Here is a 12,820-nt window from a genome sequence, read left to right on the forward strand (position 1 = left end):
GTGGCTGTCATAAAATTGACTGTGTGGAAATTGAGGGCGCCATGTGATCTCAGCAAATTAGGTTATGTAGCGGAGATTTTTCTAGATTATTTTTGCATGTACTGCCTTTCATGCTGTAATCTGTGTAAATATGTGGATTAGTTGTGTTGTGAAACCCAAGTAAAATCTGAGGCTCCCACCGACATCCCCCCCCCCCCCCCGTTTGTTAATGGTTCCCTACTTTGTTCTGATGTTGATTTGATACTAATCTTCACACTCTTGTATGGAGCATATTCATACCAATTGGTTGCAATACCATCTTTTCATGAATGATAAATTACACATTTTGAGCCTTAACTACTCATTGTATATGTATAACAGCCTAGGTGAATTATCCTGTGTTGTGTGCAATATGCTGATAAAAAGTGAATTCTTGTGGCAAACACACATCCTTGGAAAGCAGCATAAAGAGGTAAGACTAAGTTTCCATTAAATGGCTTTTAGCAGAGTCAAAATGTGTTTTAAAAAAAGCTGTTGACATAAAAGATCTGCTGTAATTCTGACATCAGTCCCAACCACTTCCAGTTTGTTTCATTCCACAATTTACAATTTTTGACACTATCCTGCAGAAGTTGTCCTCCAAATAAATAAGGCTCTACATCTTTGGGGTCCTCACTCTGTTTTGAAGAACCAGACCATCAAAACAGTGGTTACCCAGCACACCCCATAGAATATAATGAGGTCCATCAGGTGTGTGCTGTTTGTATACTGAAAGGGTTGTGACTAAATACTAGACGCCATAAGGACCTGGTCCTTAAGGCATCTAGTATTTAGCCGACTCAGTGTGAGCTGTCTATTTCCCATTACTGGTAAGGACCTTTTTGCCCCTTAGTGGTCGGGTCCTTAACTGAGATAGTATTTAGCCGTCTCACACTGAACTGGCTATTTACTATACTCCGTAAGGACCTTTTCCATCTTTCATGTACTTACAAGGTTTCATACCGGCGAGGTCCTTTCCAGTGATAGTATTTAGCTGTTGCTATACTCCGTAAGGACCTTTTCTATGTTTCATGTACTCAAAAGGTTTCGTACCGGTGAGGTCCTTTCCAGTGATAGTATTTAGCCGTCTCACACTGAACTGGCTATTTACTATACTCCGTAAGAACCTTTTCTATGTATCCTATACTTACAAGGTTTCATACCGGTGAGGTCCTTTCCAGTGATAGTATTTAGCCGTCTCACACTGAACTGACTATTTACTATACTCCGTAAGAACCTTTTCTATGTATCCTATACTTACAAGGTTTCATACCGGTGAGGTCCTTTCCAGTGATAGTATTTAGCCGTCTCACACTGAACTGACTATTTACTATACTCCGTAAGGACCTTTTCTATGTATCCTATACTTCCAAGGTTTCATACCGGTGAGATCCTTTCCAGTGATAGTATTTAGCTGTCTCACAATGAACTGGCTATTTACTATACTCCATAAGGACCTTTTCTATGTATCATATACTTACAAGGTTTCATCCTGGTGAGGTCCTTTTGCAGTGATAGTATTTAGCCGTCTCACACTGAACTGGCTATTTACTATACTCCGTAAGGACCTTTTCCATCTTTCATGTACTTACAAGGTTTCATACCGGCGAGGTCCTTTCCAGTGATAGTATTTAGCTGTTGCTATACTCCGTAAGGACCTTTTCTATGTTTCATGTACTCAAAAGGTTTCGTACCGGTGAGGTCCTTTCCAGTGATAGTATTTAGCCGTCTCACACTGAACTGGCTATTTACTATACTCCGTAAGGACCTTTTCTATGTATCCTATACTTACAAGGTTTCATACCAGTGAGATCCTTTCCAGTGATAGTATATAGCCATCTCACACTGAACTGGCTATTTACTATACTCTGTAAGGACCTTTTCTATGTTTCATGTACTTACAAGGTTTCATCCTGGTGAGGTCCTTTCCAGTGTTAGTATTTAGCCGTCTCACACTGTATCCATGTATCATATACTGTACTTAGGAGGTGTCAGATGGTATAAGATAGTATATAGTCAGTGTATGAAGAGATCTGTAAGGAAAGAGAACATGTTGCATTGTTTGACAGTCCGTGACCCGGATATGTGAATCCCCTCATTGAATGTAAGACTGCCATGTGATGACATGACCATTATTCAATGTGGTGTGAATGTAGGCTTATAATATGAGAATGAACGCGAAGAAGGCTATTTCTGTAGAAGGCTAGTACTGTATACTACTTATATATAGTAGATAACTGCTGTTTTACACAGAAGCCGCACGGCTTGTAACATTGGCAGCAGTTTTGTGAATGAAGCCGCTCTTTTCCGGTAATATTCAGCATTCACTATACAATTGTATAGTAAACTTTGCTGAATGTATCTTAGGGCGGGTTCACACCTGTGTCCGCTCTCTGCTTTGCAGCTTTCCGTCCTCTGCCCGAGAAACTGGACAGAAGACGAAAACTGGCAGTCACTTTTCATTTGAATGGGTTTGCAAAGTGTCCGCCCGTGAGCGTCTTCTGGTCTTCGTGGCTAAACCATTTTTTTTTTTTAACTGGACACAAAGTCGGTCATGCAGGACTTTGTGTCTGGTTAAAAAAAGAAACGGTTTCGCCGTGGAGATCAGAAGACGGACGCTCACCAGCGGACACTGAATTCTGGGTTTCCATCAGGGTTTCTGGGGCACAAGACGGAGACTCACAAAGCAGAGACCGGGCACAAGTATGGAGCCGCCCTTAGATCAGTCCTATTTTGTGTGGCCTCAGCCTAGAGTTACAGGAAGGTATAAATTAAAGGGTTTATTGGGATTACGATATTGATTGCTGCGGTCTCTTCTCTACTTACCAAACACAGCGCCATACACTGTACAGAGGCCGTGCTTAGTATTACAGCTCATCCCCATTCATTTCAATTAGATTGACCTACAGCATGGCCGTGTGACATACAGATTCTATCTGAGTAGAAGTGGAGCTCAACAGCATATTCCTAGAATACTCCTTTAGGGCTAGTTCACACGTGAGTATAAGGGGAGGTTTTTGACAGCGGATTTCGCGTCCAAAACCTCCCCTTATAATGGTGGTCTATGGAGACCGCCGGGCTTCTGTTCTCCGCTAGCGGCGAGCTGCTGAAGAGCATGTGCTCTTTCTTCAAGCGGAAGCCGCGCGGGCTGCGCCGCACGGCTTCCGCCCGGCTGCAGCACCCTCCATGTTGGCTCATTCATTTGAGCCGACAGCGGAGGTGAAAGCCGCGACCGGGTTTTGACAAGAGAGAGACGTGGCTCGCCGCGTCTCTCTCTGTGTTAAAACCCACGCGGGCAGTTCACGTGTGAACTAGCCCTTAGGCCGGGGCCCCACGTTGCGGAAACGCAGCTTTATTTGTTGCAGTATTTTGCGGCTGTGATTTTGCGGCCGCAAAATAGCGCCACGTATACGATCCCAGCTCCCATTGAAATCAATGGGAGCATATACGGCCCGCAAAAGCTCACGCGGCGTATATGTGCCACATCACGCAGCACTTTACTCCGTGTGAACTCGCCCTTAGGCCGGCTTCACACAGACATTACAGTATGAGACACTGAAGCTGCGAGGAAGCAGAGACTCCTAACATCATAAACAACTATACTGCTGACAACCAAATGTGTCCATGTGAAGCCGGCCTTAGGGTGCCATTACACATGTGGTCTTTATTCACATTAGCGCATGTGCTGCTGTTTCTGCTCTGATCAAAAATCCGTTGATGAATGACAGCAACGAACATTAACTGCAGCAGAGACAGTCAGTGACCATTCCCATTAACACTAATGTAGATAACATGATGGATGCTGTCTCCCGTCTGTCCTCCGTCTCCCGTCTGTCCTCCGTCTCCCGTCTGTCCTCCGTCTCCCGTCTGTCCTCCGTCTCCCGTCTGTCCTCCGTCTCCCGTCTGTCCTCCGTCTCCCGTCTGTCCTCCGTCTCCCGTCTGTCCTCCGTCTCCCGTCTGTCCTCCGTCTGCCGTCTGTCCTCCGTCTCCCGTCTGTCCTCCGTCTCCCGTCTGTCCTCCGTCTCCCGTCTGTCCTCCGTCTCCCGTCTGTCCTCCGTCTCCCGTCTGTCCTCCGTCTCCCGTCTGTCCTCCGTCTCCCGTCTGTCCTCCGTCTCCCGTCTGTCCTCCGTCTCCCGTCTGTCCTCCGTCTCCCGTCTGTCCTCCGTCTCCCGTCTGTCCTCCGTCTCCCGTCTGTCCTCCGTCTCCCGTCTGTCCTCCGTCTCCCGTCTGTCCTCCGTCTCCCGTCTGTCCTCCGTCTCCCGTCTGTCCTCCGTCTCCCGTCTGTCCTCCGTCTCCCGTCTGTCCTCCGTCTCCCGTCTGTCCTCCGTCTCCCGTCTGTCCTCCGTCTCCCGTCTGTCCTCCGTCTCCCGTCTGTCCTCCGTCTCCCGTCTGTCCTCCGTCTCCCGTCTGTCCTCCGTCTCCCGTCTGTCCTCCGTCTCCCGTCTGTCCTCCGTCTCCCGTCTGTCCTCCGTCTCCCGTCTGTCCTCCGTCTCCCGTCTGTCCTCCGTCTCCCATCATTTAGGTTTAGTTTTCTGACTTAAGAATAAGTTGTGCGCACCGGACATTTTCCTTCCTTTACAAAAATAACAGAAGAAACACAAGAGACAGAAAAAGGGAGACAGAAGACGGCGTCCTTAATATTTTTTTTTTTTATAACATTCTAGTCAATGGGAACAGACGCAGGAGGATGAGGCTCCATCTATGTCTGTTGCTCTCATCCTATGACAGATGACAGTAACGGACATGTATAAAAGTAGTGTGAACGTAACCTTACTCCATCATGTTCTAGATCTTACACTACTGTATGCAGAGATCTTGTTGTGCCTTGATGGGTCAGAGTTGTTTTGGTGACACAAGGAGGGGGGGGGGGGGTGGTGCGGGGAGAGTTAAGTTATGGCTAATTGCTGGATTTCTTACTATTAAAGCTATGTCACTCAGAAAACACTATTTACACTTTTATTTTTATTAAATTTTATTTTGGGGGCAAAAAAATACATAAAGTAAAAACAACAAAATAACAGCAAAACATGAACAAACTCAGAGGTCACTTTTTAAAGGGATCCTATCATTCAAATGCCTTTTTTTATGACTAACACGTCGGAATAGCCTTAAGAAAAGCTATTTTTCTCCTACATTTCCTTGTCTTCTTCGCGCCGCCGTTCGCCTGAAATCCCGTTTTTTTGTCTGTATGCAAATTAGTTCTCTCGCAGCACTGGGGGCGGGCCTCAGCGCTCAAACAGCACTGGGGGAGTCCCCAATGCTGCGAGAGAGCTTTCTCCAGCGTTGCCTCCATTTTCATCAGCAACAGCCTCTTCATCTTCTTCTGGTGCACGGTGTGTCAAAATTCAACACATGCGCAAGTCGGCTTTGCCAGCGGGCCTCGGCCATTTTTTTGTGGCCGCTTATGCAAGCAGGCGCAGTACACTCCTGTAGTTCTATGGAGCTCTTACTGTTCCTGCTTGTGTAAGCCGCCACAAAAAAAGGGCCACCCGCATGTGATGTTGGCTCTGCCCGAGGCCCACTGGCAGAGCAGACTTGCGCACGTGTTGAATTTTGACCCACCGCACACCGAAAGAAGATGAAGAGGCCGTTGCTGATAAAGATGGAGGCAGCACTGCAGAGAGTTCTCTCGCAGCATTAGGGCCGCCCCCAGTGCTGTCTGAACGCTGGTGCCCGCCCCCAGTACTGCAAGAGAACTCATTTGCATACCGACAAAAACCAGGCGAACGGCGACGCGGAGAAGACAACAAAACGTAGGAGACAAATAGCCTTTCTTAAAGGGATTCTATCATTTAAACACTTTTTTTTCTAGTTGACACGTTGGAATAGCCTTAAGAAAGGCTATTCGTCTCCTACCTTTATCAGTCGTCTCCGGCCCGCAGTTCGGTAGAAATACCTGGTTTTAACTGTTATGCAAATGAGTTCTTTCGCAGCACTGGGGGCAGGCCCCAGCGCTCAGACAGCACTGGGGGCGTCCCCAATGTTGCCAGAGAACTCTCTCCAGCGACACCTCCATCTTCAATAGCAACAACCTCTTCTACGTCTTCTTCCGGCTGGGATCACACTCCGGCGCCTGCGCAGTCTGCTCTGCCATTGGGACGCAGGCAAGAGCCGAGTGCAGAGGCTGGCCGGCGGCCATTATTTTGGAGGCCGCTACGCGCGCATGCACAATACGCTCCTGTAGTTGTATGGAGAACTGGAGCCTACTGCATATGCGTGCGTAGCGGCCTCCAAAAAAATAGCTGCCAGCCGGCCTGTGCACTCCTCTCTTGCCTGCGTCCCAATGGCAGAACAGACTTCGCAGGCGCCGGAGTGTGACCCAAGAGAAGACGCAGAAGAGGCGGTTGCTGTTGAAGATTGAGGCGTCGCTAGAGAGAGTTCTCTGGCAACATTGGGGACGCCCCCAGTGCTGTCTGAGCACTGCTGCGAAAGAACTCATTTGCATACCGGTGAAAAACTGTATTTCTACCGAATGGCGGTCCGGAGACGACGGATAAAGGTAGGAGACGAATAGCCTTTCTTAAGGCTATTCTGATGTGTCAGCTAAAAAAAAAAAGTGTTTAAATGATAGGACCCCTTTAAGGCTATTCCGACGTGTTAGTCATAAAAAAATGCGTTTGAATGATAGGATCCCTTTCAAATAATTGTACCCCTTTCCAACATCCGTAATAGTACATGTCGGACCTTTAAAGATGGTGGCCATCATAGCCACTGGGTCTTCACAGTATGGTATAATGGAGACCCGATACTAATGAGTTGCAGCTATAACTACATCCAGGTATATCCCACTATCCCCCATGTCCCTCCAGTTTACCCCACACTACTAACAATCATCCTACTAGCCCCCCCAAGTCTCTCCAGTGTACCCCACATTACTAACAAGCACCACACTATCCCCCTAAATCCCTCCAGTGTACCCCACATTACTAACAATCATCCTACTAGCCCCCCCAAGTCTCTCCAGTGTACCCCACATTACTAACAAGCACCACACTACCCCCCTAAGTCCCTCCAGTGTACCCCACATTACTAACAAGCATCACACTATCCCCCATGTCCCTCCAGTGTACCCCACATTACTAACATTCATCCTACTATCCCCCATGTCCCTCCAGTGTACCCCACATTACTAACAAGCACTGCACTGTCCTCCATGTCCCTCCAGTTTGCCCCCACAACGTTACTATCCCCCATGAACCTTAAAGAGCAGCCATTCCATTAAGACTGGTGTGCAAAACACCCAAACTCTTATCACCCCTGTGCATGATGCCCACGGGAAGGGGTTACCTTGTGGTGACCAGATAGCTCCTATAAGCCTACCTCCGCAATGCTAGCATTTCACCAATATCCATATATTTTCTGTGCACCCCCTCACAAGCATTCTACATCTCTCTAGTGCACCCCCATAGTGTTAAGCACTCCACAGCTCAGAGCCCCCCAAACAAGTTTCCCACAGCTCCCCATGTGTCTATTAAGGCTGAAGCCCAACATGGCAGAAACACCATAGCAAAAACCGCAACGTTTACAGTCCCTGCAAAGTGGATAGGAGTCTAGCGAATCCCATCCACAAATATCAGAAAATACCTGGGGAGTTTATGGACGTTGCAGCACATGGAAACTATATCTATGGAAACGCTGGCAGACTCCCTATAAGTATATCGAAAGTGGAAAGTCTGCAGAGGAAAACTGAGCATTTTATGGCGCTGTGGGAAGATTGCAGTGTGTTTCCATAGAGGTTTTTCCTGCAGGGCTTTTGGCTGTGGCCCCCTATGTGGGGCTTTAACCTAAAGTACATTGTCAATCACCTCTGCACCGCCTGAAGAATGAGCATGTCCGTTATTTTTTCCGGGACCTGGAACAAACGGCTCTCAGAAAAAAGAACAGACCGGCTCCTATTGGTTTCAATGGTAGCTGTCTGTATGGTCAGGATTTTGAGGCGGATACGGCCTCAAAATCCTGACCAAACAAACCTGTGTGAACTTTACCCTAAATCCACCAAGCATCAACCATAGCTTGTCATCCCCTAAAGTAACACAGATCTAAATCCCCCCCCAATTCACCAGGCACCCCACACCTCCCCCCCCACAGTCAATTGTGTACCCCACATCCACCCCCCACAGTACACCCTGCATCTCTCCTCTTACAGAACACCATGCATCCATCATCTCCCCCCAGACCCTGCATCTCTCCTCCTACAGAACACCATGCATCCATCATCTCCCCCCCAGTCCACCGTGCACCCCACCTCTCCTCCAACACTACACTCTGCACCCAACATCTCTCCCCCACACTACACCCTTCACCCCACATCTCTCCCCCACACTACACCCTGCACCCCACATCTCTCCCCCCCACACTACACCCTGCACCCCACATCTCTCCCCCCCACACTACACCCTGCACTCCACATCTCTCCCCCCACACTACACCCTGCACCCCACATCTCTCCCCCCACACTACACCCTGCACCCCACAACTCTCCCCCCACACTACACTCTGTACCCCACATCTCTCCCCCCACACTACACCCTGCATCCCACATCTCTCCCCCCACACTACACCCTGCATCCCACATCTCTCCCCCCACACTACACCCTGCACCCCACACTACACCCTGCACCCCACACTACACCCTGCACCCCACATCTCTCACCCCACACTACACCCTGCACCCCACATCTCTCACCCCACACTACACCCTGCACCCCACATCTCTCCCCCCACATCACACCCTGCACCCCACATCTCTCCCCCCACACTACACCCTGAATCCCACATCTCTCCCCCCACGCTGAACCCCACATCTCTCCCCCCACACTACACCCTGCACCCCAGACTACACCCTGCACCCCCCACATCTCTCCCCCCACATCTCTCCCCCCACATCTCTCCCCCCACATCTCTCCCCCCACATCTCTCCCCCCACATCTCTCCCCCCACATCTCTCCCCCCACATCTCTCCCCCACACTACACCCTGCACCCCACATCTCTCCCCCCACACTACACCCTGCACCCACATCTCTCCCCCCACACTACACCCTGCGCCCCACATCTGTCCCCCCACACTGCACCCCACATCTCTCCCCCACACTGCACCCCACATCTCTCCCCCACACTACACCCCACATCTCTCCCCCACACTACACCCCACATCTCTCCACTACACTACACCCTGCACCCCACATCTCTTCCCCAAAATCTCTCCCCCTCTACACTACTCCCTGCAGTCCACCTACTGTATCTTGCCCCTTCACTACCTCGTGCACTTCGCAGCAGCTCTCCATGTTGCTCCACTACACAGGATACAGTGGAAGGTCCTGCTTACAAATAAAGACACGCCTATCCGGTCATGTGACCTGGTGACGTCAGAAGGTCCTTACCGTGTCTAGTATTTAGCCTTTACCATACTGAAAGGCAGAGACAAAAGTACTCTGCATTTGCTAGCGGTGTGCAGTGAAAGCACAGTACTCCATAGACTATAATGGGGTCTGGGTGCTTGCCATGAGATCTCTGCAGGGAACATGTGGACAGGAAAGTACTTCACAATCGTATTTTCCTGTCCACATGATTCGTGCGGGCAGCGCACGGCAAGCATATGGACCCCATTATAGTCTATGGGGTTCGTGTGCTTTCACTGCACACCGCTTGCAAATGTATTTGGTAATCTGTTCAGGGGGTTCCCATGCGGACCCCCCGAACGGATTACAAACCGCAGATGTGAACGAAGGGTAAGGCTGAAGCCCCACATTGTGGAAACGCAGCTTTATCTGCTGCGGTTTTTGGAGCTAAAGTCAGGAGTGGATTGAGCAGATGGTAGAAGTATAGAAGCTTCTACACTCACCGGCCACTTTATTAGGTACACCTGTCGAACTGCTCGTTAACACTTAATTTCTAATCAGCCAATCACATGGCGGCAACTCAGTGCATTTAGGCATGTAGACATGGTCAAGACAATCTCCTGCAGTTCAAACCGAGCATCAGTATGGGGAAGAAAGGTGATTTGAGTGCCTTTGAACGTGGCATGGTTGTTGGTGCCAGAAGGGCTGGTCTGAGTATTTCAGAAACTGCTGATCTACTGGGATTTTCACACACAACCATCTCTAGGGTTTACAGAGAATGGTCCGAAAAAGAAGAAACATCCAGTGAGCGGCAGTTCTGTGGGCGGAAATGCGTTGTTGATGCCAGAGGTCAGAGGAGAATGGCCAGACTGGTTCGAGCTGATAGAAAGGCAACAGTGACTCAAATAGCCACCCGTTACAACCAAGGTAGCCAGAAGAGCATCTCTGAACGCACAGTACGTCGAACTTTGAGGCAGATGGGCTACAGCAGCAGAAGAACACACCGGGTGCCACTCCTTTCAGCTAAGAACAGGAAACTGAGGCTACAATTTGCACAAGCTCATCGAAATTGAAGATTGGAAAAACGTTGCCTGGTCTGATGAGTCTCGATTTCTGCTGCGACATTCGGATGGTAGGGTCAGAATTTGGCGTCAACAACATGAAAGCATGGATCCATCCTGCCTTGTATCAACGGTTCAGGCTGGTGGTGGTGGTGTCATGGTGTGGGGAATATTTTCTTGGCACTCTTTGGGCCCCTTGGTACCAATTGAGCATCGTTGCAACGCCAAAGCCTACCTGAGTATTGTTGCTGACCATGTCCATCCCTTTATGACCACAATGTACCCAACATCTGATGGCTACTTCAGCAGGATAATGCGCCATGTCATAAAGCTGGAATCATCTCAGACTGGTTTCTTGAACATGACAATGAGTTCACTGTACTCCAATGGCCTCCACAGTCACCAGATCTCAATCCAATAGAACATCTTTGGGATGTGGTGGAACGGGAGATTCGCATCATGGATGTGCAGCCGACAAATCTGCGGCAACTGTGTGATGCCATCATGTCAATATGACCAAAATCTCTGAGGAATGCTTCCAGCACCTTGTTGAATCTATGCCACGAAGAATTGAGGCAGTTCTGAAGGCAAAAGGGGGTCCAACCCGTTACTAGCATGGTGTACCTAATAAAGTGGCCGGTGAGTGTATATACACTGCTCAAAAAAATAAAGGGAACACTCTAACACATTCTAATTATTATTATTTTTTTTTTAATGTAGATTGTGATCCCCACATAGGGCTCACAAGTTATGTTTTTCCCTATCCGTATGTTTTGAAATATGGGATGGAAATCCACGCAAACTCGAAGAGAACATACAAACTCCTTTCAGATGTTTTTTTTTGCCCTTGGCAGGATTCAAACCCAGGACTCCAGTGCTGCAAGGCTGCAGTGCTAACAACTGAGCCACCGTATGGCCCCTTAACACATCCTAAATCTGAATGAATGAATTATTAAAATTTGAATGTGATGACAACACAATCGCACAAAAATCATCAATGGAAATCAAATTTATTAACCAATGGAGGCCTGGATTTGGAGTCACCCCCAAAATTAAAGTGGAAAAACACAGTACAGGCTGATCCGACTTTGATGTAATGTCCTTAAAACATGTCAAAATGAGGCTCAGCAGTGTGTGGCCTCCACGTGCCTGTATGACCTCTCTACAACGCCTGGGCATGTACCTGATGAGGTTGCGGATGGTCTTCTGAGGAATCTCCTCCTGTGGTGCAACGTGACACGCTGGAGGTGCCAGAACAAAGTATTCAATGAGAATATTTAATTCATTCAGATCTAGGATGTGTTATTTGAGTGTTCCCTTTAATTTTTTGAGATGTAGCGGACCAGCCTCCCCACGGGATTAGGCCAGGAACAAACAGCGCTCGCCCAAATGGATGATAGAAACCTTCTTTATTGTACACATATACGCAACGCGTTTCTGGCTAGGATGCCCTTTTTCAAGTGTATAGATTTTCATGGGGAAATCCGAGGCACTTCCCAGTAAGTCACAAAGGTCCCTGCGCCTTCATTCCTTCGCCTGGCAGACAACGTCCGTCTTTCTGGCTATGCCCTCCTGCCAGGTGTGGGGCAGTTATGCCCTGGCTCTTCCCCAAAAGGAAGAGCCAGGGCATAACTGCCCCACACCTGGCAGGAGGGCATAGCCAGAAAGACGGGCGAGGGGAAGAGCCAGGGCATAACTGCCCCACACCTGGCAGGAGGGCATAGCCAGAAAGACGGATGAGGGGAAGAGCCAGGGCACAACTGCCCCACACCTGGCAGGAGGGCATAGCCAGAAAGACGGACGTTGTCTGCCAGGCGAAGGAATGAAGGCGCAGGGACCTTTGTGACTTACTGGGAAGTGCCTCGGATTTCCCCATGAAAATCTATACACTTGAAAAAGGGCATCCTAGCCAGAAACGCGTTGTGTATATGTGTACAATAAAGAGGGTTTCTATCATCCGTTTGGGCGAGCGCTGTTTGTTCTTGGCCTAATCCCGTGAGGAGGCTGGTCCACTACATCCCAGTATTTTCACGTTCATGTGACGTTTGCAGCTGCTGCTCTGGCTTGTATCATCAGGCCATTATACGCTTTATAGGGTGTTGTGCCATCACACAACCCCACCAGGTGAGAGGACATCTGTCTTTCCTTTCACTATCCTGGTATCCTTGATTTATGCACGAGGATCTGCTCGGCGTTGTTCTCCTTTTTGTTTTCTCTTTAATTTTTTGAGCAATGTATCTCCCATTCTTTTTTAGTCACTCCTAGGTTTGGCTCAAAAAACTGCAATAAAATCTGCAACAAAAGAAGCTGTGTTTCCGCAACGTGGGCTTCAGCCTAAAGGTTTCTGCAGGGGAGGCTCTGGTACAGATGTGAACTTTAAAACACTTTAGTAAATATTATTT

The 12,820-nt window shown here is 48.7% G+C and overlaps 1 protein-coding gene across 1 annotated transcript in view; it reads left to right on the forward strand.

Annotated features, from left to right (window-relative positions):
• Positions 1-233: 233 nt before the first annotated feature.
• Positions 234-12,820, forward strand: part of ZNF830 (zinc finger protein 830) — a 241,606-nt gene continuing 229,019 nt past the window's right edge. Inside the window, exon 1 of the mRNA XM_075271033.1 lies at positions 234-451. Within this exon, the coding sequence (XP_075127134.1) occupies positions 263-451 (189 nt within the window). The 5' untranslated portion in view covers positions 234-262. The remainder of the gene's footprint in view (positions 452-12,820) is intronic.

Source organism: Leptodactylus fuscus, chromosome 4 (assembly GCF_031893055.1).
Source record: "Leptodactylus fuscus isolate aLepFus1 chromosome 4, aLepFus1.hap2, whole genome shotgun sequence".
Taxonomy (NCBI): domain Eukaryota; kingdom Metazoa; phylum Chordata; class Amphibia; order Anura; family Leptodactylidae; genus Leptodactylus; species Leptodactylus fuscus.